This window comes from Mauremys mutica, chromosome 10 (genome assembly GCF_020497125.1).
Source record: "Mauremys mutica isolate MM-2020 ecotype Southern chromosome 10, ASM2049712v1, whole genome shotgun sequence".
Taxonomy (NCBI): domain Eukaryota; kingdom Metazoa; phylum Chordata; order Testudines; family Geoemydidae; genus Mauremys; species Mauremys mutica.
This window is the reverse complement of record NC_059081.1, coordinates 35,194,380-35,221,036: the sequence shown is the minus strand read 5'-3', so window position 1 is coordinate 35,221,036 and position 26,657 is coordinate 35,194,380. Positions and strand designations below refer to the sequence as shown.

Here is a 26,657-nt window from a genome sequence, read left to right as displayed (position 1 = left end):
CCAGAGCAATCCAGGGAAAGAATTGAGCCAGAGACATAATTCTTGCCCTGGCTGGTTCCTCCCTTGCTCCAGAGGGGCAGGAATCTGCTAGTGATCTATACCAGTAGCAGATGACTTCTTCCCTGCCCTGGCTCAGATATGCTGGGTAGTGTATTGGGGAGGGGGAGCAGAGTCAAGACTCAGTATCATCATCCCCATTTTACAGATGGGGAAACTGAGGCACAAAGAGGTAACGTAACTTATCCAAAGTCACAAAGCAGGCCATTGGCAGAGCTAGGAATAGAACCTAGGTTGCCTAAATCCCAGTCCAGTGCTCCTCTAGGCAATGCTGCCTCCCACAACGCCAAACACAACTTTAAATATTAAAAACCATGGCAAAATAAATTCTCTGTCTTGCTGAGGTTTGTATGTAACCTGTAACAGCCAGGTCTGCTCCCAGCTGAGAGATTACTGTTGTGTGAATGAATTTCTCAAGACGTGGTGATGCAGGCCACACAAAATTAAATTGAGCATTTGGCCCCCAATCTCTTAGCATTCTAGTGAGTAACAAAACCATGAATACTGGACATTTTGTAGAATGTTATTACAACTAGTACTATGACATTTTAAAGAAACTCAGAGCACTTTAAAAAAAATCAGTGGGAGGACTGAACCGAACAGAACTATTAATAACAGGTTTCTTTGAGCAATAGGCTTTGCAGGTGTGAGTGCTATTTGTTGATAACTGAACAGAATTTGATCAGAACCTGACCCAAGGCAAATGGAAAGGTACAAAATGGAACTATTGTTGTTAGAACTCAAAGAATTAGTAATTTGTACAATTTTAAATGACAGTCTCTATCAATAATTTTAAATCAAAATTTACTCATCTCTCTGGCATGCACTAAATCAGAATTTTTTTTTATGAAAAACAATAAAATTTTAGATAATTGTTGCATTTTTTTCCTGGCCAATTCTCTTTTTAAGTGAATGTTCCAGTTGGCATGAGTTACAGCTCCTTGGAAACAACTACAATTGCCATAATTTTTCCAGCAGATTTCTAGCTTCATATTTAACTTTATTAAAGCTTAATATGCAAGCTAGTTGGTTGTATCTTCCAAGAGAAGCTAGATTTACTTCATTAGGAAAAAATGCAGTCAGTTCTGTGCTGTTTTTAGTAATCTTCAGTGTGCAAATTCCTTTGTGTTGTACCAGAAGAAAATGTTTTGGGGTTACAAGTACATAAATTATTAGGGGAAAAAGAGTACTAAGAACACATTTCCAAAGAAAGCATTGTCTGCCACCTTACACACAGTTTGTAGTGTTGTTGTAGTTGTGCTGGTCTCAGGACACTGCTGAGACAAGGTGGGGGAGGGAATATCTTTTATTGGACCAACTTTCTTGATGAAACAGACAAGCTTTTGAGCTATACAGAGCTCTTCTTCAGGACAGAAAAAGCTTGTCTGTTTCACCAACAGAAGTTGGTCCAATAAATCCCAATAGCTCACCCACCTTGTCAGTTTACAGAATGACTTTCAAAACTATCCTGTTTCTTGTGAATGACTATTACCAGGCATCAAGTATCTTATGGATGTAAAGCTTTTTAAGCACAAACAAGGAATGGAGACCAATCAATAAAATAAATGCAGCAACAAATGATGTGCCAAATCTGTACAGAAGACACACATGACTATTTGTAATTTAACACATACCCCTTTTAGCACATAGACATAAGGTTCACAAAAGTGAAAGTATTAGCAACCAACACAGGAAATATATTACTTCATTAACTGAGCAGTAGGGCACTCTAGGTTGGCCAAGGGAAGGAGACTCAAAAGCACTCACAAATCTCAAGGTTTAACCAAATCACTAAACAGAGCTTTTCCTTAAGTCAGTGGTTTTCAACCTTTTTTCATTTGCGGACTCCTAAAAAACTTCAAGTAGATGTGTGGACTCCTTTGGAAATCTTAGAAATAGTTTGTGACCCCGCAGGGGTCCATGGACCACAGGTTGAAAAGCATTGCCTTAAGCCAGTGGCTCTTTTCCTCCAAATTCAAACTCCAGATACTATATCCTCTGACTCCTCATAACTGTTCCCAACTTTACTTGTGGGAAATATCATAGCAAAATATTATTTAATCACCTCCCTGTCCCCATCGCTTTGTATGTTGCGTGTCTTAGATTGTAAGCTCTTGCAGGCGGGGCCCATGTTTAGTTTGAATACTATAATAGCAGGCCTCAGGACCTAGAGATGGTTATACAGCACCTAGCACAAGGAGCCCCATCTTGATCAGATTCTCTGAACTCTATTGCAATATAAATGGTAAAGAAGAACAGCAGCAAACTCATTATTTTAAAGCTAGTTGAGATGTGCTTTACATAATTACTTACTTTTCTGAGTGTTTTTCTTTCTAATGTCAGTGAAGATTTTTTTCATGTGGAAAGTTAGAGACTAAGAAAATAATTTTTTATTGCTCTGTAGCAGGGCAAATAATGAAGTACAAATCTTATTTTCACCTGAATGTAATATATTGGTTAAATGTGCAAAAGTATGTCTCCCTCTAGTGGCCAATCTACACTGAAGTTAAGAACCTGCTACTCACTCACAGCTACTGTGTTAGAAGTTTGTGCTTTAAGTGCTAGTGTGGCATGTGCCAGGTTTCCGTGATGTGTACACATGTGCTCTGTAAATTAAGAGAGCTCTGTTATCAAGATAATATGATCAGTAACCTGCATACTTCTTTTTATCAAATGTTTCTAAGTTGTTTCTCTTTAAAAATAAAGAATACCATTTGCTGTGTAAAAGCTGAGAACACCTGTCTTAACTGACTACACGCCCTTCAGGGAAAGAAAAGTTTCTACTGCAAACAAGAAACAGACGAATTGCTAGAATGGCTACTTTAGACAGCAAGTCCAAGTGGTCTGCACTTTCCCAGGAGATAGGAATGCCATGCAAATGAAGTATGCAGTTCTTATTGAACCAGGGCTTCTATCTCAAAGGAATCCCAATGAAGGCATTCATGAATCAATGTGAGAACAAATAAACGAAACAGCTCCCTCATCTTACGTGGAAAATATAAAAATATTTTGCCAATTTAGTGTACAACAATTGACTTGAAAATGGTTGTGAAATAGTGTCATAAAAGAGCCATTAAGTCATAACTTCTTTTTCAGAGAACATCTTTTCAGCATGGTAATTTTTCTACCTGGAATACAGTAGCTGACTTTATAAAAAGTGACTCAGCAGAAGAGTAATTGGTACAGAGTTGAAATCTACAATATGCTTACATCTGTATCCCTAATACAACAAAATTTGTCAGAGATAAAAATTAAGCAGCAGATGCTGTAATTTGACAAAAAAGACAATCATTTCCAACTAACTGATATATAATGATACTTCAATATCAGTAGAAGGACCAAAATATCAAAACAGTTTAAGAAGTGTCCTATTGCATTTTAAAATAAGGCAATGCACAGCTAGGTATATCTAATAAACATGTAGAAAATGAACTCCTAGAAGTTGTTCTTCTCTAGAAAAACCAAGTCCAGATAATTTAAGGGTTGGGATGCAGCATGTGTTGTAATTCTCATTGTCCCTTTTAAAAAGTAAAATGAAAATCAGGTAATAACAATTGATGCATGTAATGCATTAGAATTTGCCTACAAATTTTCACAACTATAAAACTTCTGACACTAGTGTCCTAGTTGAATATACAGATTCTGGTACCTAATACTGTTATTATCAGAGTAATTAAGTGACTTTGTACATTTAGGGTTTGATCAAAAGCCCACTGAATGGCTTCAATGGGCTTTGGATCAGGCTCTTATTTTGTAAAGATTGCTAAATAGGTAGAAGAATCTAGAAAAACTTAAACTGTTCTCCACGCTTCCTTTAACCTAACAGAATGACTCTTTGCTCTTACTAATTACTTATTTAAGCATTCATATATTGGCTAGGGAAAACTTGTATCAGTTTTATTACAATGAATTGTAAAATGACTATTATATAGATCTCACAATCTGGAGCTATGGCATATCTCCAAAATAGTTCACAGTACCCACAATTAGTAAGGTACTGCAAAATGGCACTAAAGTGCATTAGTAAGCTGAATATTTGTGGGGCTAAAAGGTGCTGTGCAAGTTTATAAACTACTGCTTTGTCCTTATACACAACATCAATTTTCTCTAGGGGGAGTCATTGATTCAGACATTAATGGAAGATTGTCCTACCTTTCACCTGTTTACAAAATATAAATGCCCCCTTACTCACAGATTTGTCTGGCAAAAGGAGTAAAAACAGATGTAATGAATTTTAAAGAATGTATTTTAAGAGCAGTTGCTAAGAGTAGTTATAAAACATGTATATGGTATGCCAGATGAAATTTACATGGGCATGCTCTGCAGAACTAGCTATGGATCTTCAACTCAAATGAACATGCTGTTCATTTTTATCAAAACATGAGTACTAAACTACCATAAATAAAATACAGTACAGAACACCTAAACCTTTTTCATACATTAATTACTTTTACATAAAAAGTCACTATCTTTTTCAGATATGTTGAAAATGTAGGACTCTAAACATGATTATTTCAAAGTATCGGTTTTAACAATCTTGCACAGGCCCAACAATCAAAAACATGAAGCTTTGATTCAGATAGCTTGGCAGGTTCCACATAGTTTGACAGGTAGGCTACTTTGAAATATGTATATATTTTTTAATTTATACATTTTCTATCAAAAGACAGTTTGATTTCTGTTTTTAATCTTTACATGAACTGTTTTTGTGCAATGCCACAGCCATGTAGCTTGAAGAAAAAAACAAAATGTGTCTGGAATATTAATCATAGTCCAAGTTTTCTTAATCCACATCTTAAAAAATTATGATTCTAGGAAATCCAATTGGAGTGCATTTAAATAAAGGGATTCAGTCCTAGAATATCTTAATAAATTAAACAGGTACTGTTTCCACTACAGATGATTTGATACACTCTTCATGCAGTCTGCTCTTTTCTGAAAGGCTTATAGAATTCTCAGCAGCTTGCTCTGGTATGTGACTGTCACCGTTCAAAGCTGAAACAAATCCATCTTGAGAGGTACTTTTCAAGTATGAGTGAAATTCCACTTGAGGGTGGCTTGGCCTATGTTCAGTGTATAAACTATTACATGGAACACTGTTATCACTTTCTGAAGAGGAGCAGCAAACTATCACAGAGGGGTTTGCAGAAGGGTAATGAGAGCTGCTGTAACTTTCCTCTGATTGCCGTGTGTAGTCAACAAACTGCTCTGAAGTCATACTGTAAGGCACCAGAGAAAGACTACCATTTTTAACAGTGTCCCTCTCTGAATAGGTCTCAGTGATGTGGTTATTACTGCCAGGGGCATGGTTCTCTATTTGGTAATACAGAGTTGAAGAGTTCGCATAGTATGAGGCATTTTTAGAGTGGCTTTCACGTACTGCAGTGCCATCGGAATAGCAAAGGACAGAAGGAAGAGGCACCACATCGGCATGGGACCCCATGCCTTCCACAAAATCATCTGCTTTTTCTTCCTCCTCCTCCTCCTCCTCCTCTTCATCATCATCATCATCATCATCAGATTCACTGGGTGCTAAACTTTGTGTACTAGAATCTGTAACTCCACTACAAAAGCTACTTCCATCTTCTTCCTCCTCCTCCTCCTCCTCTTCCCCAGGACAATCCAAATCTTCAGCAGACTGCAGGTGCATCACTGCAGCCTGGGGGTCAGTTTCCATCTCAAAATTCTCTGCAAGTGAATATTCTACTGGGTGGGGTGCTGTACTCAGAGAACTAGTGTGAGCACTTACCTCACTGTGGCAACCATTTAGTGCAGGAACTTGCTGCTCTCTATTTTTCTCCAATTCAAGCTTCATTATTGTATGCAAAAAGTGAGTCCGTACACGGATGGGGTTAAATTCTATTCTACCTGCTGTATTGCTGCACCCTTCTTTAGTGCAACCACATGGAAAAGACATACGATCCACCTTTTAAAAAGAGAATACAGATTAACCATATGTACAATAAACCAATGATGCAACAAACACAAGAGAGACTAGAAGCATAAAATGACAAAATGAGATTCATTTGGGGAAAGTGCACAGTACAATATATATGGAAAAATAAACCAAAGCACAGATATTCACTGGGAGGGAGAACCTGGAAAGCAATAATGTCATAAAAAACAGAAAGTTAGACATGGATTTACAATGCAGTGTAGCAGAAAACAAAAAGACAATACAGTTTTAGGTTTCATACGTCACAATGTGGACCAAGGGATAAATGATTTATCTTTCTATGGCTCTGCTATAACTACACCTGAAATACTGTGTTCATTCCTGGGGCCCTCATTACCAGAAAGAAGCTGATATACTGGATGGAAATCAGATGAAAGAAACAAAAATGATTAATGATTAGGAGGGAATGGCTTGCGCAGAAAGGTGGGGTTTTTTAAAATTAAATATAGACAGCTTGACAAAACAATAACTAAGGGGAGAAATGACCACAGAAGTTAGAAATAGAAACTGAGACACATTTTAAATGAGGCTTCAGTCACGTGTGGATACACTATTGTAGACACAAACTGTAGGCTGAAAGAATAGAATTTAGATATCTACCCGCCTGATTGGATCCATAAATCAGGTACTGTAGTTAGATGCCTAAATTTTATCCTTTTCACCTACCTGCAATCAAATGCAGGTGCAAAATTAGAGGCCCCCCAAGGTGATCTAGTCCATATCCCCATCAAAGCAGAACTGAAAACAGTCTATGAATATTCAAGAGGATAAACACCTGAGGGTAATAGTATGAGTTTAGGCAGATTTAAGAAATTATGAAAAGGAAAATTTAGAGAAACTCAATGATGGTGAGATCCATTGGGCTGTATAATAGTGACCCAATGGAACTGATGAAGCCTCCTTGCTTGGGACATTTAAAATGATCCTGTAGAAACCACCAGTAAATGTACATTAGGGAATACATTTTTGATTGTCAGAGAGATAGACTAAATGACCTAATACCAATGGTCCAGCTCTAGCATTTATGATTCTATCACACGTATTAATTGAAAGATGGTAAAACATGCTTCATTTATTGGTTCTTACTCTGAGTTTGGATTTTAATATTTGATTCAAAACTACTTGTGATTATAAATTAGGAAACATACAATCTGAAGTAACTGCAGATATATACTCAGGGGAAAAGATGTACACTATTTCTAAAATAAAAATTAATCTTGTAAAATCAGAAGTCATATAGGTTAGTGCAGCTCCCACTGGCCACGGTTCGCCGTCCCAGGCCAATGGGGGAGGCAGGAAGTGGCGAGGGATGTGCTGGCTGCAGCTTCCCGCCTCCCCCATTGGCCTGGGACGGCGAACCGTGGCCAGTGGGAGCCACGATCGGCTGAACCTGCCGACGCGGCAGATAAACAAACTGGCCTGGCCCGCCAGGGTGCTTACCCTGGCGAGCCGCGTGCCAGAGGTTGCTGACCCCTGGGTTAGTGACTCCTCTGTTGGATGTTTGGTTAAAGGCCCATAGAAGAATATGAGGAGCTGAGCATTTGTATTCAGAGGGGAAAATGCCCGTTATTGCATGTCTTCAAACTAATCACAATAAAAACCATATTATATATATATTTATTTTAATGGTTTTGAGACCCACAAATGTCAGCACTTAGTAATTCATTACCCATAATACCTCTGTTGTGGGTTGTTTATGCCCTGCTAGTAAGGAATATCTGTAATATAGATCTTTACCTGGCATTTTATGCCTGCAAGGCTGCAAGTACAAGTTTCTGGATCACAGAACACTCGGCAGTCACAGCCACAATCCTCTCTGGATAGGCGGATAGCCCTCAGCTCATGTTTTTCTTCCACATCAATCTTTTTCACTCCAGAGGCTCGTAGCAGTGCCCTACGTTTTTTTGTTGGTAGGGGTTGTAGAAAGAAGTATTCATCTACTTCTGTGTTGTCTAAATCAATATCATCATCAGAAATGTCATCCAACGTCAGAGTATTAGCCTCTTCAGATTCCACTGTACCATTCTTTGTCATCTATGATATAGAGCAGTTAACACAGTATTAAGACTGTACACTACCTGAAACTAAAACTTTTAGTGAGAACATATTAATTATAAGGTATTTGTTTGCATGTGAACTATAAGAACACTAAGAATATACAGTATTATACATGGTTCTGTAAAACTGATATTCAGTAAGTCAAGGATTCTTAATAGATTTTCTTCTGAAGAGACTAATTTATTTCAGATGTCATTCCTTTTGGAATTGTCATGGAAATAAAAATAAATAATTGAGAATTCAGATTTTCACCTACAGTTGCAAAATATGGAAGAAAAAACATTAATAATATTATCCCTCATATTGCTAGGAGTTGAAAATTTTAAATTATTCATCAGTGCTTTCTGGTGACAGCAAAGAGCTGGACAAGGATTAACTAAACATTAGTGTTAGGATCAATATGCCCTTTTGTGTATAGACAATACAATCATGGCTGAAATCATGACAGCTATTCACAAACTAACCTGTCTTTGCAGGAATAATAATTACTCCATCAGTGGAGTAAAAATGGAGAAACACACCAGAAGAAACATACTATTATGCACTGTGTTTTTGTCATTTGAGACACAAGTACCCAAGGAAAACATTACCAGAGTTAGAATTTGTATGCAAAGTATGTGTGTGACATTCTATACTTGGGGGAGCATCCTGGAACCCTCATATTCCTCATTTTTATATAATTGTGATCTTACATACAAAGCATGCCTTGTAAGGTATCAGGGGAAAGGTTACGATCTGCTAAAAGTCATTTCTCTAACCATATATGCATATCATTAATGCATATGAAGTTATGAGAATTGTGTTGTCACTAAAACATGCTGTAAATCAGGGAATTAGCCAGATATTAGCTCCCCAGAGGCAACAGCAAGGAAAGTAACCAACACCTGGGTGGGGTATCAATCAACCCATCTACAACCATTGTCCAGCAAGGGAGTAACAAATGTAATGACTCACCTGCATGAGGCCACCCCAGGGGAATTGCTCAATCTTGCCTGGAGACTCAGCAATGCACTCAGACATGCCTGGACTTGTGTTTTCCAAGCACATGGTCTGAGGGTATAAAACAGACACAGAGGCCATATGCTGGGCCCTTCTCCTGCCCCCACTTACAATGCAAGCAACTAAGACACTGAGGAGAAGACGACAAGACTCAAACAGAGGAGATTGGCTCAAGTTTAAGGTATTGCCCAGGTATATTAAGGACTGCAATATCCAGCAGGGTGAGAAAAACTGCTTAATCTAGATGTTGCCCAGTCTAACAGGGTTGAGAGTTTAGACTGCGTGCTTATATTTCATTACTTTTGGTAACTAACTCTGACTTTTTGTCTATCACTTAAAATCTACCTTTTATAGTCAATACATTTGTTTAATTGTTTATCTTTACCAGTGAGTTTGTATGTAGTGTGGGGCAAATCTGCTCAGGTTTTGCAAAGGCTGGTGTATATCCACTTTCAATTGTTGAAGTGGTGAACCAATTAATAAATTTGCACTGCCCATCTTGAGTAGTGCAAGACGGTATATTCCTAAGGTACAGTGCTGGGAGGACTTGGCTCTAGTGTCTTTCTCTGTGTGATTCATGAGTGACTCTGGGAGCGTTCATGCAATACAGATGGGTGTGGGGCTCCACATGAGGTTGTGCTAAGGGATCACAGCTCCTGGAGAGGTTTGCTGCTGGTCACTAGCAAGGCATTGTGAGAGACAGCCCAGGCTGGAGAGAGTTAAGGGGGCACAGCGGTCCCACAGTTCCAGGCTGCACCCCTGGGGGATCCCGTCACAACATGGAATCAGAGAAAGTTCAAAGTATATAGTGCTGTGCTTTACATTTAGGAACACAGGGATTACTGTATAGGAACACAGAGATTACTGTACTAGATCAGACAATAGGTCCATCTAATCCAGTATCCTGCCTCTAGCAATAGCCAGTACCAGATAATTTAGAAGAAGGGCAAGAATTCTGCAATATACAGATGTGCAGCGATCGGCCCCTGTCATTTGGTCCTGATCTATAATAGTTAGAGATTGGTTAAATTCTGAAGCATGAGATTTAAAATCCCTTCCAAAAAATTATCATAATTAATTATAACAGCTCTGGATAGTCTTATTAACCATATAAATGTCCAATCCCTTTTTGAATCTTGCTAAATCCTAAGCCTCAATGACTTCCTGTGGCAGTGAGTTCCACAATCTAATTACAAGCATTTCATCAATTTTGAATTTGCCATCTTTTAATTTCATCGTATGCTCCTTTGTTGATATGAAACAGGAAAGACAGAATTTCCTGATCTTCCTTCTCATTACCATTCATTATTTTATATAGTTTATCAAGTCCCATTTTATTTATCTCCTTTCTAAAATAAACAATCCCAATCTTTTCAATCTTTCTCAATCATTTTTGCTGCCCTTCTCAGAGCCCTCTCTAATTCTACAATATCGTTTTTGAGAGGGGATGACCAGTACTGCACACAATATTCTAGATCTGGATATACTATGGATTTATATAATGGCATTATATTTTCCATATTATTCACCATCCCATTCCTTATGCATCCCAGCTTCTTGTTTCCGCTTTTGACTGCAGCTGCATATTAAGCAGAGGTTTTCATTGAGCTGGCTACAGTGACAGCCAGGTCCCTTTCCTGAGCTGATACAGTTAATTTAAAACATTAATAAGAGTACAAGTAGTTTCAAAATTCAATGAAGGTATGTTGATTTACACTTGCAGAGGATCAGGGCCCATATCTCTGAATTTGTGACCTCTGTAGGTTTAATTCCTCACCTAATGTCACATTTACACACTGCTGTATTTTTCAAATTAAAAAAAACACTGAATGTAAAGGAGACAACTTTGATCACACATTCACCAATACAGCACCTTTTGTTTGGATTTATTATTTCAGATCTCTGATGCCACAATTTGAGGCACCAATAAACAAACTCAGGGCCAAATCCTGAGGTTCTCATTCCAGTTTTACTCAGACAAAATCTCAAGCCTTGTCCATATTAGCTTATTCTGTACTCCTATGGGAGCATGCTTGAGTAAGGTTGAGTAAAATCAGCATAAGGACCTCAAGATCTGGTACCCAGTGAGTTTATCTGAATATTTTCCTATCCATAAGGAAATATATATTCAAATACATGCCCTACACTTTCATTATAACAACAGATATTCTTCATCCTTTTCTGCTCAACCTGCTATCGCTTTTGAATTTTTGTTTCAGGTATAAGCATAATACCTAAATTCAAAGTCAGTGCATGTGCTTCCAATTCTGTTATGGTTTTTTATGTTTGTATATGGTAAAATTACCATAGTTGCTTAGATATTCCCCCTTCTCTACTACTTAATCCTGCCATCTCTCTTACTCTCTTTCTAGTTGTATCTTCTTTTACATGATGTATAAGGAAGCAGTCCTGTATCGTATCCATATAACTACTGCTGCATTTATTTACTATATGCTCTGCTTTGTCTTAGGTACCGTAAGTCTCCCACTTCTGTTTACAGTTTGCCCTTTGCACAACCTTCTGGATTACAGCTGTCATTTCATGCCATTGTTCAAGTAGTCTAGAAAGTGAATTCCTATCAAGAGTTCACTGTCTTTGTGGCCTCCAGTCTTGAATAGTAACAATCATCGATGTTAAAGACTGAAAAGATCTGACAGATCATTCACCCATTTCCTTGCAAACTCAGGATTAAAGGAACTCCCTGCCCCAATCAAGGAGCTGACCCCCAATTCCCAACTGGCAGGTGGGCATACTTACTAATAGACAAACAAGACATTTCCTTAGTGTAAAGTAGTATGTCCTCTGTTAATATTTCATACTACCTGTACTTCTTACAAAGTTAGACTGCCGTTTCTAGAACTTCCCTTATGACATACTATTTCTTCCTCTTTCCAATGTATTTTGACTTTTATAAACAAATTGCAACCTTCAGAGTTTAATCCCCAGTGATTTTCATTTCAGCTGCCATGTCTGTTAGCCCCATAATATTCAAATCCTTTATGCTCAGATACTTCCAGTTCTCTTTTCAGTTATATATAGGCATCTTTAAAACATCTCTTGAAAAAGCTTCATATTCTTCTTCTTTTCTGTTTCCCTAGATGTCAGCCCTCTCCGCACTAGCTAGCAAAAGATAAAACTTCCCTTGTGAACTATGCTTTAACACATTTTTTGCTAGAGAAGTGCTAGCATGTTTTCTCTGTCCAGTTTACACTATGGACCCATCTATACTAGTCTTACTAACCTGAGCATACAGAACTTTCTACATTAACACACTGCAGTTACTTTCCCTTCCCCCCGTCACGGAGTCACCAAGGCGATGCTTTGGAACTACTCCATACGAAGCCAGTCAGGACTCTGGGCGAGCCTCCACTCTGTGAGCAGACTGTCTCCATGGCAAGAAGCATATGCAGCTTCGACCATCCTGGGTCCTGGGGAAGCCAGTGGGCCCTGCACCCCAATTCCACAGTCAGATGGGACTCTCAGCCAGCCAGTAAAACAGAAGGTTTATTAGATGACAGGAACAGAGTCCAAAACAGCTTGTAGGTACAGAGAACAGGACCCCTCAGTCAGGTCCATCTTGGGGCCAGGAAGGCCAGAGCCCCATCTGGCCTCTCTCCATTTTCCCAAACTGAAACTCTCCAAACCCCTCCTCTGGCCTTTGTCTCTTTTCCCCGCCCCACCCCGGGGCCAGAGGGTCACCTGATCTCTTTGTTCTCCGACACCTTCAGTTGGGCACCTTTGCAGGGGAGGGGCCCAGGCCATCAGTTGCCAGGAGACAGGCCATCAGCCATTCTCTGTGCAGACAGCATCATACTGGCCTTTCTAGGACTCTGCGACAATCACACATCCTCCTCCCACCACCTAGATACTTAAGAACTGCATTGGGGAAACTGAGGAGCCCACACAGTGTTCAGAGAAAACATTAAGAACATTCCCACTTTGTTACACCCCCCAAACCACTTAATAAGCAGAGCAATGTTGCTCAGTTGCCTGTACAAAATTAAAATATAATTCTTGATTTAAAACGTAGTTCCTGCTCGTGGCAGCCAATTAAAAAAAAGGGTATTAAAAGCAGTTTAATACAAATAATACAAGGAGAAATTTAATAAAGAAAGTTGTGCTGGCGTAGGGAGCACCACACATTTTTATATTACCTGAGGTGATAAAAATCTGTATTTTGTTCTGTTTGCCCCCAAACTGTTAATAATTTTGTTAGCCACAACAAGCAGTTATTAAGATGCCCATTATATAAGATGTGGTGCTCTTCCTCTGCCTCTTCTCAGTCCAAAGATATGACAGTAGAATAATAAGTTTTTTTATTCAGAAAGAGAAATATTTTCAAGCTGCTAGCTAGAAGTTTGTATCTGACAGAGCAGTACGTGTTTGGAGCTGAATGCAATAGAGTAGGGAATGATAAAATACAGATATTCTCTGCTGGCCCCTGGATTTGAACATTCAGAGACTTTGGATCTGGAGGTGAATTTTGTAGGTTGGGCTCATGTTTAGTAAAAATAAAAATAAAATCTGTTTCTATGCTGCAATGGTTTAGCCACAAACATGTTCCTGTGTCATGTGGGGGATTTGAAGAGGTCTGTATCTTCATATCTCCCCTCCCAGGTGAATGAATCTCTCGTATCTGGGTTAGTTTCTGGTGACTTTTGATTAGCACCCTCCAAAGACCAATGAAGAACTGATGATGATCCATGCTTTATTCAGTTATCAAATGCTAATCATTTTCTTTCTAGCAAAAAGATAAATAATTCAATTATCCAGTGACAGGTAAAAAGTTAAGTATATGGAAAAATTGCTATACAAGCTTTTATTCCTGTTTAATTTTTCCTCTGCTTTTATCATCAGTCCTAAAACCACTGATTTGACTCTAATGAATTTAATACTGATAAACATTCCCATATTACATTGGTGTCCAGACTTCTTCTCATGCTCAAGATCCCATGCAGTGGCAGTGCAATGATTTAAACCCATTCTCCTGATCCCAGTCTTGTGCACATCCCATTAGATTATGCTCATACCAGTTTGATTTCGCTCTTTGAGTTGTATAACCTGTTGCCTTCATGCCAATATTTTCATAGTTTTCATATGCTTGCAAGTGAAATTGAAGCTGAACTGGGTGATTGGTAACCAACACATGCTCCTAACAGGATTGTGTTTTTGTCAACAAATAAGTCAGAATCTGCAACATTTGGATCATAGCCTTTAGATCACATAATCCCAAATCTGTCATACGAAAGTCAGGCAGTGATTTATTACTTATAGTCAAGTCTTTCAACTGCTAATAATCAAGGTTCATTGGCAAGTTTATTGTTACCTTTTCTTCTGCATGGTGACAGCAACTCTGAATTAGATGGCACAGAATAACCACTGAATAAAAAGTGACACACTTTCTCCCAGTTACTGTAGACCACTTCCTAAATAAACAATTTATCAGCTAAATACAAAGGGGAGCTTGACACTATTAACGGTCACAAAATACATTTTCATGAGAGAATTTAGAGGAGCATTAAATCCTTTTGTGAATATTACAATATTGCTAATCCGAGTAAAATATGGTATAGGGAGAAATAACAGTCTATATTTTAAAGCTATCAGAGTGAAATTCATGGCAGTGCAAAGGACCGAACAAGGGCTGATGTACACTTAAGGCCTTGGTGTGAAATTCGCTTCGCTTCTATAAAACCTGAGAAATTGAACTTTCTGCCACACTCCTCTCTGCCCCCTTAGCTGAAAACTTCTCTCCACAAGGGAATCAGGTGAAGGAAACTTAGTTTCTGCAGCAGGTTTCACCAGAGTGCAAACAGGGCAAAATAATAATGCAGGAGAATTTCTTTCCTTTTGATTCTAGCTGCTAGAACTCTTGGCATCTACTTTCATAGTACACTCAAAATGAGGGGGAATGGCTGAAAAATAGAGACATTCATAATATAATAAAGGAACCTAATAGACCTTCCTAAAAATCACAGGAGTTGTCCATAACTGTGTGCACTGAAGTATATATATTCTTGAGTTTAAGGGTTAATTAAATTTTTTAGAGCTGCACAGCTGCAATCCAAATATTGAAAATATTAAATCAGTTCACCCATTACTGACATTTCCAAGACAGATGTGAATGCATTGAGCCCTTTCAAATCTTTCTATTGGAGTTACTATGCAGCTAATAGCTCTTCTAGTAAAGTGCTAAACACATATCTCCACAAGCGAAAGGTAAATGCACCATATTCATACCATTTTGTCTTTTTTTATCCATTTTACCTAATTTATATAGCAGTTACAAAATAGCATAGAGATCTTCCCTACAGATATTCAGAGACTAGAAAATTGGACTTAAACACATACTGTTCCTTGTCAGCTATTCTTTAAGCACATTCTCTGATGTCTGTTAGATACTCATAAAAAGATGGAGAAGGCCTGGAATAATGGTTTAACTTTTTTTTTTTTTAAATGGGAAAATGGTTGCTAGAATAATCCTATTCCTATACTGCGGTAGAGTAGACAACTACGTTCTTTTCTGGTGGCTTTGCTTTGGATTCTCTTGTATTCAGGAGGCTCACCTCTGCAATGTGTAAAGCAAAGTCTAGCTTGGTGCAAGGTAAATGTGCTGACACATCCTGGTTCCCAGATCTGTGAACTTTCAAATCACTCATGTCATGCTGGTAAATTTATTGAGGTTACTAATGTTTCCTCAAATGACAATTTGTTAAAGTAAATCCTCCCATGTCTCTTTCTTGTAGGCAGGATGATTTTTACGCTCCAACTCAGCAATTAGAATTTTCACAAACCACTGCTGATCTGTTAACAATGCTGGCGTGCCAAACCTGCCCTGTGCTTAAATGGTTAAAATAATCTTTGTCTTTTTAAAAATTCTTCTTTGATTTTAATAATATGGGGAGCTAAATAAGAAACTACTATTCCCAGCAAGTAAAACAAAAACAACAACAAAAAACCAAGTACCTAACATAGATACTCACTCCTTTTATCAGACATTTGCATCTTTGAATGAGGCCCACAATATGTCATGTTTGCTACCTAGCAGTCCACATATTTGATGCAATGTAGAAATTAACAAACCAGGAGAACTGAAATAAAACCTCATTCATTTCTTTCTTTTTTAACACACAGCTTTTACAGTAAATTAAAAAAAAAAAACTTTCAAACAAAAACTTTCCCTACTTCATTTTATGAAATGGCTTTCTGTGCAGTTGTATAGCAATTTACATGTAACTCCTGGGCAGAACGCTTCAAATCAAGATCATAATCACTGATCTTATCACCTAAGAACTGTAATGTCTTTCTTCCTTGTGTTCACTGAGACACAGGTCAAATGGCAAAACAGCTCTTCCATCTCCTAAACAGAACATTTGATGCTTCAGAATGACTGCCTAAAAGGCTCGACAATAAATGTTCCCTCAAACTTCTAACATTGACTGTGACTGAATGGGACTCAATGATAATATTATTTCTCCCCCTCTTCTTCCTCACAACCACTTTTTGAAAAAAGGAAGCTGGCATGAATGAGTAATATTGGAGTAAAGTGTTCAACATGGTGCTCATTAGCATCAATGGGAGTGGAGCTCCCATTATGAGCTCAACATACTAAGCTCAAATCTCCTCTCATTGATAACAGTTTAACACCAGTAACTCCATTGACTTCAGTGATCTATACTGGTTTAAATGAGAAGAGAATCAGGACTAGTATCTGCAATACATATTCTGATAGAAAGTGTTACCAACTCTCGTGGTTTTGTTGTGAATCGCACAACATTTGTTATTTTCTTAAAGCCATGGTCCTGAATTAAACTGATTATGGAAGAATCTCACCTTTCTAATTCTCATGGTTGCAGAGAAAAGCTTGAAAATAAACCCAAACATATGCCAAAGGCTCAACAATCAGAAGGCAAATAAAAAGAACCAGTTTTAAAAAACATCTCATGATTTTTAAATCAGTCTCAAGATTTTGGGGGCTTGACTCATGAGTTTTGAATGTGTGCGGATGGCAATACAAAGTAAACCTACTACCCCAAAACAGATTCCTCACAGTCACCACTAGCTGCTAAGAAATAGTGAGGGAAGAAACTTCCATCTGTAGGTGAGGCCCTTCCATTTGGCTACAGGAATTAATCCAGCAGTTAGAGACTGGGAGGAGGGGGTGCATGGAATAGAAATCAAACTTTTATTGCTACACCAATATGTGAAAAGAGAATTTACAGGAATTTAAAATCCTGACTACAGTCACTGTCTACTTTAAACAACCCTCCCCAGCTCTACGCCTAGTCTCAGCAGGAGAGGATTTGGTTGGTCAGAGAATCTGTGCCCCCAAAAAACTGTGCCTCCCCTCTTGTTTCATCAGGTTGGGGGCATGTTGCTCAATGGACCAAAAATGAGTATCTGCCACTCCCAGGAGGGAGAGAAAGGGATGAGAGCGCTAGAGGTAAATGAGATCTGGGATTTTCATTGGTGGATCTTGTGCCTGTAAGGAGACGGGGAAGCCCGAAGCCCATGTTGGTAACCTCTATTCTCTGGGCAGTGGGAGGGTTAGAGGACTCAGAAGTGAGCTGAGTCCTCAGGGACAGGTCTATACCAAATAATTGGTTATCTGGTGGGAGCCCCATAATCCCACACCAGATCCAGGTAAATGCCTGGTGTATCAGATGGGAGGGAATATACAGCCCCAACCAATGTCAATAAAGGTGTGGCCTGCCGCCTAAAATCCATTCCAATGTCTGTCTTTCATTCACCTAGGCACCATGAAAGTTGAGGGTTAGAAGTTATTAAAAAAACCTGTTCACTGTTCAAACTAGAAACTTTAGTAAACAGCAGAGTAATTACAACAGTGTCTGTGTAGTAAGAGCCACACAAACTTCTTAAGGAGGTCAGGCAGAAACCTGTGAAAAAATGCCCAAGAGGCAATATGAGTAATGTTCTAAACTCGGAATAATGCCAGTTTGTTTTGGGAATCTGCCTGCTAGTGGTATCTGAAACAGAGAGATGTAATCTCAGCATAATTTTATAGCGGGAAAAGGACTGCAGTTAGGCTACAATTCTAAAAATCATTCAAAGCTAATTACATTAATTTGCAACCATGCCAAAATAAAATGAACAACAGAAACAATTAAGACATATTCTTAGTTTGCCCAATCTTCTTCCAATTTAACTCAATGGGAGTTTTGCTACTAATTTTAATAAGATTTGTGAATAGGACGAGTGTTTCTAAACATAATTTTTCAATGATACATTGAATGTAAAAAGCACACACATGTTGAACATCTACTATGCTGTATTTCAAAAGCCAACGCAGGACCATATTTCCAATTTGTAGAGACTGGATCAGTAGGGCTAAGCACCTGCATCAAGCAGTTATGTCAAACAAAGAGCTGAAATTTTGCAAGTTTTTCTTCTTTAATGGCATACTTTCTGGTTAAAAATATATATTTTTTAAAATAAGCATCCATAACTATGCTGCTTATAATATGGTGGAAGATTAAACTGATTTTTTCAAAAATGGAATGTACTTTTCAACATTAATGTTTGCTTTTTGCATTTAGTTCAAGTTGGTCAAGAAAAGAAACCAGTCAGTTTCACTTTCCATATCTCATCACTAGCACCATGCTGCCATTTTTTGATTGCATTGCCTGTAGATTAATGTATCTAATCCAAACAAAAATCTGTTTTAATTGGAATTTTTTAAAAATCAGAGGAACATTTTCTATTGAATTTAAATGTGATGAAGTCAGATAAAGTGACCAGGTTAAATGTCTGGTCTATGGTGTCTTGATAGTATCCATTTAAAATATGGGAGATGGGAGCAAGCAAGGCTTCCTTGCCATTCTTACCTTCAGTTTTAAAGAGTTAAGTTTCTCCTCCCTTAGATGGTCTCTTAACATCTCTCGATGGAGCCTCTCCTGTTCCATTGCAAATTCTCCAAGGGAGTACTGGCGCACGCTGTTGTGACGAGTGGACATGCCCAATGTGCTTCCTCCTTGACTCGGGACACTGGTGAAGCCTTGCCTTCTTGTGAAGTAGTACACGGTAACACAGTTAAAATGAACATTCTTTGTCCTTTTCCGCTTCTCCCTCTTCAGGATTGATGAAGCTAAAATGGAAGCCAGTTATAATGTTAATGAAAAACCTGTTGGTCACATAGCACATCTTTACTTATTGGAGTAGTCCCATTAATTTTAAATTAAATGGGATACTCACACAAGCAAAGTTCTGCAGGATTGGGTCTCCTGTGAGAGGGGTATTATTAGAAAATAACCGTAAAGATCTGCAATAAACATTTTACATGAGACAATAGAATTTGGCTATTAAATATACAACATATTTCTTACTCAAGTTAAGCCAAAGCGTTTAAACAAAGTAAGGAGTCAGGCAGCTTCTGTTTTTGCTTGCACTATTACAAAACCATACACTTGTGGACACTGTCATCTATTTTAAGAGTGGAGGTAACATTTGCCAGGACACTCAGGTTAGTCCATACTCTTTTCACAATGTTTTATCTTTCACCAGTAAAATAAATGAAGATCGGAAGAAGCCATCGCAGTGTAATTTAGCATCTGAAAGACACTGGCACTGACTTACACTTCAGAAAATCCTATTGATGTCAATAGGATTGCATGACATGAGGCAGGGGAAATGTGGCCCAATTTCACACACAGTGTAATATATATCTACTGCCACTGTGTCTGTAAGATTCTTGTTGAAGACTTCTAGTCTGTTATAGCTAGAATTATTGTCACTCTTTTTAGGAGTAAGGGAAGATTCCAAGCACCACTATTTTGTATTCCAGAAAAAGAGAACTGAGCTTTAGAAAAAACTATGAAGCAGCATTTTACTGTCACCCAGGGACCTAGAAATTCATAATAATAATGGGAAACCTGTCACAGGATGATACTATACAAATAATACTAATTTACAACTACATTCCTCTCCTTTGTCTCCACCTATCCCACTGCTACCACCCAGTGAACAGTTCATTGTTACATGTGAAGTCAGCGCTAAGCCTATTTCCCTTCTTCTTTTTTAACCTTCTCTCACACTCCTCTCCTTTCCCTCCGTCCTTAATTCATGTTGCACACAAATGTAGCTCTACAAGATGTGCACTGATTTAAAAATGGTGCCATAGGTCTTGTTTCTATCTTTAAATATTTGTTCCTTGTTGTACAGATAGAGATTCCTGTAATGATATTCAGTAGTTGACATTCAAAAGTGGCTGTGGTTTGCCGTTAGAACAAAATAAGAGCAACAAACTAGTTCCTTGACTTTTTTAAGATATGGCAGCTTATTTTATTTGATTTATTATAAAATGGCTATAGGAAATCAAGAAACTAGATGATGTGTTACAGCCATGTAATTTAGATGCAACAATTGCACAGGTATGATATGAGAAACCTATCTGTCATAAAGAACAGAGTAGTGGTCCCCAAACTATCCTAGTGGGGAGTGGAGGAACATCCAGTGTGGTCCAGTAGAGCCCAGACCACCTCCACAGTGGGGTGGGAAGGGAGCGCCACCCAGCCCTGCTCTGCCACCAACTCCTCTCTGGCCCTGCCCCTGGCCCTAGCCTCTGGCCGCAGCTGCTGCTCTGGCTCTGCTCCCAGCCCCCACTCCTCACCACAACTCTTTTGTTATGGAACAAAAAATTTGTGATAAGAAATAAAAACAGAACAATTCTACATGAGGAAATTAACAGACAACAAAATACAACATTTTTCACTCTCCTTAAAAAAGTAGTGCTAAGAAAAACTGACTTTCATTAAAAATATCAATAGCCTTGTTAACAAAAGTAGACCTATCATATTTCACACACAGACCCAAAATATTCTGATTCTCAGCACTGCCATGAAACATTCTCACTTCTACTAAATACGATTTTGTTACAATTATTGTGTGGTCCAATAAAATATACTTCTCAAGAAACGTCCTTCAGGTGTGCTACATTTAATTGGCATCATATATAACCACTGAGTACAATCCCAGAGGCCCTATATTATTTTACAGAGGATATTTTATTTTTATTTTTTTAATTGCAACTCTGAAACAACTTTATAGTGCTATGCCAAAGATGGGTAGGATGCAAATATGAAGATCTCTGTTATTAGTAGAGCTGGCTAAAATTTTTTCCATGGGACAGTTTCTACTCCTCCCCAGGAAATGCAGTATTTGCTGAAATCAAAATATTTGCAGGAGCATGTTGATTTTAACAAAATTTTTGACTGGAGAAAGTTGAAACAAATCATTTTAGCTTTCTAGTTTAATTTTGATAATGATGAAACATCTTAACTTTTATCAAACTGAGCCACTGCATATAACTTTTATATTATATTACATTATGCATTATATTGTACGTAGTATTTTATCTAAAATCATGTTTAAACATTATCAAAACAAAACTCTTTGCCTTATTGAGATAAAACTGTTTAATGAGATAAAACAGTACATTTTGAAATTTCAATTTTTCATTCAGATTCAAAATGAAAACAAATTTTGAAATGTCACAATTTCCTGCAGAATGGAAATTTTGTTTTCGAACCAGTACTAGTTATCAGGTGGGAGCATCCCAGAAATCCTGCTCTCACACAATGAAAGGAGGAGTCACGTGGGCTGTTCTAGGATTGGTGGCAGGGAATCTGTGGAGTAGTACTGATATTATCTTTCATCCTTAGCAGCAGTTGCACGCCTGCCTCCCAACCAAGTAAACAAATGCAGTGTTTATAGCTACCAACAGGAATGAAACAGCAGCAGGCTAGGTTAAAGATTAAAATAAGATAGAAAGAAAAAAAATTAGAGATACAAGATGGAAAGTAAAAAAACATTTTACTTAATGAATGACTTAGAACAGTGGCTGAAAACCTGTGGTCTACAGACCCGTTGGGGTCCACAGACTATGTCTATGGCCGCACCTCCATTTGAAATTTTTTAGGGGTCCACAAATGAAAAAAGAAAATGTACACGTCTGTAAAGTGTATACACTAAATACTTTTGATTACATGGCTGTCACACACACATCCCTAATAGAACTCCCTCTGCTGGACACACACCAGGCTGCTGTGCTGGGTCCAATCTGCAGGACCTGTGTGCTCTGGGTCTCATTAGGCTGCAGCACTGTTTTTCCCCTTGACTTCTTTGGCACATCTCCTGAGCACAGGTGCTTTGTCTGCTATACTTTCACAGAAATGGGACTACGTGGTCCAGCAGCCTTAGGCCCCTAGGATCAGTGCTAACTCCTCAGATTCCTAGTAGCTCATACACACCCTCTCCCAAAACTCCAGCCACATGGGCACTCTGATTTACACTGTCTTTCAGGGACATGTGATAGCAAAAAGCAAATTGGCTTTGTAAGGGCTCCTAAACACAATTACTTTTTACTTAGATAGCACAAAAGATACACAGATCTAGACATTTCCCTGTTTCCTCACCACTCTGGACAATTTTTTGCACCTGGGCAGAATCCTCTAAGGAGTCCAGGATCTCTCCTCCTGCACTTGCCTTCTCTTCCAAATCATGAAGTGTCTCTGCTCTGTGTGTCTCACAAGTTTATGTATCCCACTCCCACCACCATCTGGTTCCTGCTGCTGTGGAAATTCCATTTTCCAATCTTCAATCTCCTGCAGAAAAGTTAGGACAAACTAGCTTACCCCAGCCTTCAGAGATCCTATTGTTCTCTGTGGGTCAGGTCTGATCACTGATAAATCATCCTTAATGACAGTCTCTTTCAAAGACCAGACTTGTAGGCTCAGCTCCCTGTGTCATCAGTCCAACATGGAGGTAAAAACACAACAGAAAAAGCAACCCAGCCCCACACACAGTGTTGCCAACCCTCATGATTTTTTCACAAGTGACATGATTTTGGCTGGGGTTGGAACTAGTCTTGTGCTGACAAAAGAAGCTCCACCCCTCTAGCAAATTTGAGCCCTTTAACTGTCCCACCTGGCCACCTCTTGGGGCTGAATAACCAGTCAGAGCTGCTGTAGGCAGAGCTCTCCTCCCCACCCCGTTCTAGTTATCTGAAGTCATTCTTGTAGGAAGGGATGGGGAAGGAGAGAGCTAATAGGTCCATCAGCTCAAGGGGCTCTGCCACCTCCCCCCTCTGAGCAACAGGAATAAGATGGCACCTCTGCTCCTCCCCTGCCCTGTAGCACCTTGCCTGGGAAAGGGCAGAAGGGAGCGAAAAGCCCCCCCCCAGGCTGGAAAGGGGGTGCGCTTGCTGCAGCCCTCTCTCCAGGCCTAGGAGAGATGGGTGAAGAAATCCAGGAAGAGAGATGGGTTTGGGTGGCTTAACTGATGAGTGGGCTGAACTGATGGGGGAGGGGAATGAATAGAGGGCAGAATTAATCGCTGGGCAGGGGCTGGACAGATGGGGGAGTGAGAGTTCCTTCAGCAAGGGCCTAAATCACTTCACCCAATAAATCTGGGAGAGTGGGCAAGGCTAATTGTCACATACACACTGGGGAAGGGCAGGTGTAGTTCAAAAAAATCAAGAGAGACCTAAAATGTATATTTTTTTACACACACACACACACACACACACACACACACACACACTTTAAAAAACAACAACATGATTTTTGGACCAATCTGACCTTTTATTGCTTTAGATTTTTGATGTTTTGAGGTCAGCAATACTGCACATTCAAAATAGTTTGCGATCTGACACAGAAATGCAGGGGCCCCAACATCGAACAGAATTTGTAAGTTGTACATAGACAGATTCCCCCAAACCAACAGTCTTTAAGCATTGTAACTATAGTGTATTAGGGGATTAAGGTTAAGGAAATGCTTTTACCCATGGGCACTGAGATTTCCTGACATTATTGTTTAGTGGCAAGCCTACTGAATGAGTGGCTTAAAAACCTCCAGTGATGCCAAGTGCAGTTTTATCCACAGTTAAACACATCTTAATAATTAAAAGAAAATGAAAAAAGACAACATACTATACAACTAACACCAATATCACAAGCATCTTTAGCTCTTGTGAATATAAAAAACAGAAAACATCTTTTTATGGTATGTCAGATTTTTGTTAAAAGGCAGAATAAGAACCATAGTACATCACTACAGAGTATAACTTTGTGCTTAACTCTATAGCTAACTACATCTATCATATTCAACATCATATATTTAAGTGTTGGGATCATCTGCAGGAAAAATTAAAGTTTTTTGGGACTAGGGATGGTGAAAGAAGTTGGCAGCTGTTGCTTGCTTGGAATCTGAGTACTAACTGGTTCTTCTATATGTTATTCGAAGCAGAACTATGTCCAGGCACCTTGAGCTACATGAAAATGTACAGTCCAAACTCCAAAGGAGCAAGTTCTAATCTTATTAACATGGGTATAAATCCAGATTAACTCCATTACTCCTTATTTACACCAGCGCAAAGAAAGAGACCAGCTAAACTATTTCCCTTCTCAGATGATCCAGCATCACTGTATCTTTACAGCATTAGGAAGTGCATATCCTCTCTCTATATATATTTCATTGTTTGGGTTTCTGTCTTTTTCTACTGATATTAAATACTGAAACAGAAAAATCCTCACATTAACAAAAAACAACAGAGGTACCTTCATGCAGAAATATTAACTGCAAACAGAGATGGGCCTAATTCACAGGGCCAGTTCACAACATTTTGGCACCTGAGGCGGGGAGCTCAAATGATGCCCTCATGCCCCCTCGCTTGGGCCAAAATTTTGAAAGGTCTCAATTCTGCCTTCAGACCACAGGTTGAAAACCACGGTTCTAAGTCATTCATTAAGTAAAATGTTTTTTTATTTTCCATCGTGTATCTCTAATTTTTTTTCTATCTTATTTTCTACTCCTCTCATGATACTGCTCTGCTACCTACCCCAATAAAGGAGAACTAACAACTTAAAATCCCTTGTTCAAAAATGTCGAAGCCGCAGGACCAGCGGACCCTCCGCAGGCATGCCGCCAAAGGCAACCTGCCTGCCACCCTCGCGGCGACCAGCAGAGCGCCCCCCCTGGCTTGCCGCCCCAAGCACGTGCTTGGCGTGCTGGTGCCGCCCCTGACTCTGCATCATTGGCTCTGGCCAGTTAAACTACGTTTATAGCTAGTGGAGCAGAGCAGCTGGAATATGGTGGTGAATGTGATCCAATATGTACTGTAAGGGCCATTGAGATACATTAGCTACCTTGCATAAGTTTATACACATTGCCTGCTTGCTAATATGCTGCAAGTTCCATTATTGATTCAAAAATTACCTCCTTCTAATCTACTCCAGTTCTATCTCAGAGGAGCAAGAAAATTAGTGTATGAGGTTTTCTCTAATATTCAGAACTCATGGGATTAATAAGAAAAGGAAGACAAGGTTCAAAGATGGGGTCCAGATCTCCACTTGGGGTTTCTAAGTGCTACCATAACAGAAATAGTATATAGAAGGGCCTGCTGACTGTAAAACACTGAGGTGCTCCACAATCCCCAAACTGCTGGTCTTTGAAAGACAATTTGTATCTAAAATCAAACTTTATCATACGGCCGGGGGGGGGGGGGGAAGAGCTATATAAAGGGCACGCAGGAGAATGATCAAAGATCCAGCAGAAGAAGAGAAAAGGAAACAGTGTAAGGTATCAAGAAATGAACGAACAATGAGTAGCAACTGAATTTTTTTTTTTAAAGCAAGGAAGGAAAAAGCTTCCATGGGATCAGAGAAGAGGAAATGTGCAAGTGTGACAGAGGCAGTGCAACTGGCTGACTGTGATGTGCCCATGCTATTTCCAGTGTATGTTCTAGCTCAAATGAGTTTCACAGAACCCTCTGGTGAAATATTCCATTATTTCTTTGTGTAGATGAATGGGTTAAGAGAATGAGGTAAATATATTTTTAATGTATATTTTAAAGAGATTTCACTCTGTACTATACATGTTTGGATATAGCTACCATCTAACCATCATTTAATTTTATTGGAAGGTTTTAATGTATCAGCTGTACATGTAAAACATCTACATTAGGGGTGAGTCAAGTAAAATAAGTCAGACTGGGTTAGAGAGACCAAACACTCCAGTTTATACAGTGCTGGATTTTATTCTCCTACTTTAGCATACAAACTTATTTGAAATGCAACAGCCAAATGCACTCAAAGTGCCTGGGGTTTATAACTGCTTCCCATGGGGGAAAAGGCCTCTCTGCTGTCAGGGTTAATAACTAGATGAGACTCCCATTCAAAGCCCTTTCTGAAGCAGCAGCGGCTCCTCCTTGGTGTTAGGTAGTTATGCTGGCTCTATGTCAACTCCCCCCATTGCCTCACCCAGGTAATCTCCTAACAGACAGAAAGGCTGTATGATGTACATTAGGGATGACACTGTATTAAGCAGCAAAAGTAAACATCGAAATTAATCTCTTATATAAAACTTAACTATATACCTATATGACTACGGAAAATGTAAAAGCATTACAATGAAAATAAATTGCTTTTTTCACCACAATCTAAAACTCATAATATAGTGTTTTCATATTTAAATAATTTATATGGCATTGTAAATTTACATCACATTTTAAAACGCACAGAAAGAGAAATGTTCTCAGCTCTGGAAAGCTTACAATCTAATTAAGACAACCAAA

The 26,657-nt window shown here is 38.8% G+C and overlaps 1 protein-coding gene across 5 annotated transcripts in view; it reads right to left on the bottom strand.

Moving 5' to 3' along the window:
- Window positions 1-4,653: 4,653 nt before the first annotated feature.
- The window catches only part of CSRNP3 (cysteine and serine rich nuclear protein 3), a 146,983-nt gene continuing 124,979 nt past the window's right edge, over window positions 4,654-26,657 (bottom strand). For all 5 annotated transcript variants that reach the window (XM_045031873.1, XM_045031874.1, XM_045031878.1 and 2 more), the window contains 3 exons: window positions 18,916-19,175; window positions 7,751-8,047; window positions 4,654-5,983 (listed from right to left, as the gene is read on the bottom strand). In XM_045031873.1, coding sequence (XP_044887808.1) covers window positions 4,931-5,983; window positions 7,751-8,047; window positions 18,916-19,175 — 1,610 coding nt within the window. In that variant the 3' untranslated portion in view covers window positions 4,654-4,930. The remainder of the gene's footprint in view (window positions 5,984-7,750; window positions 8,048-18,915; window positions 19,176-26,657) is intronic.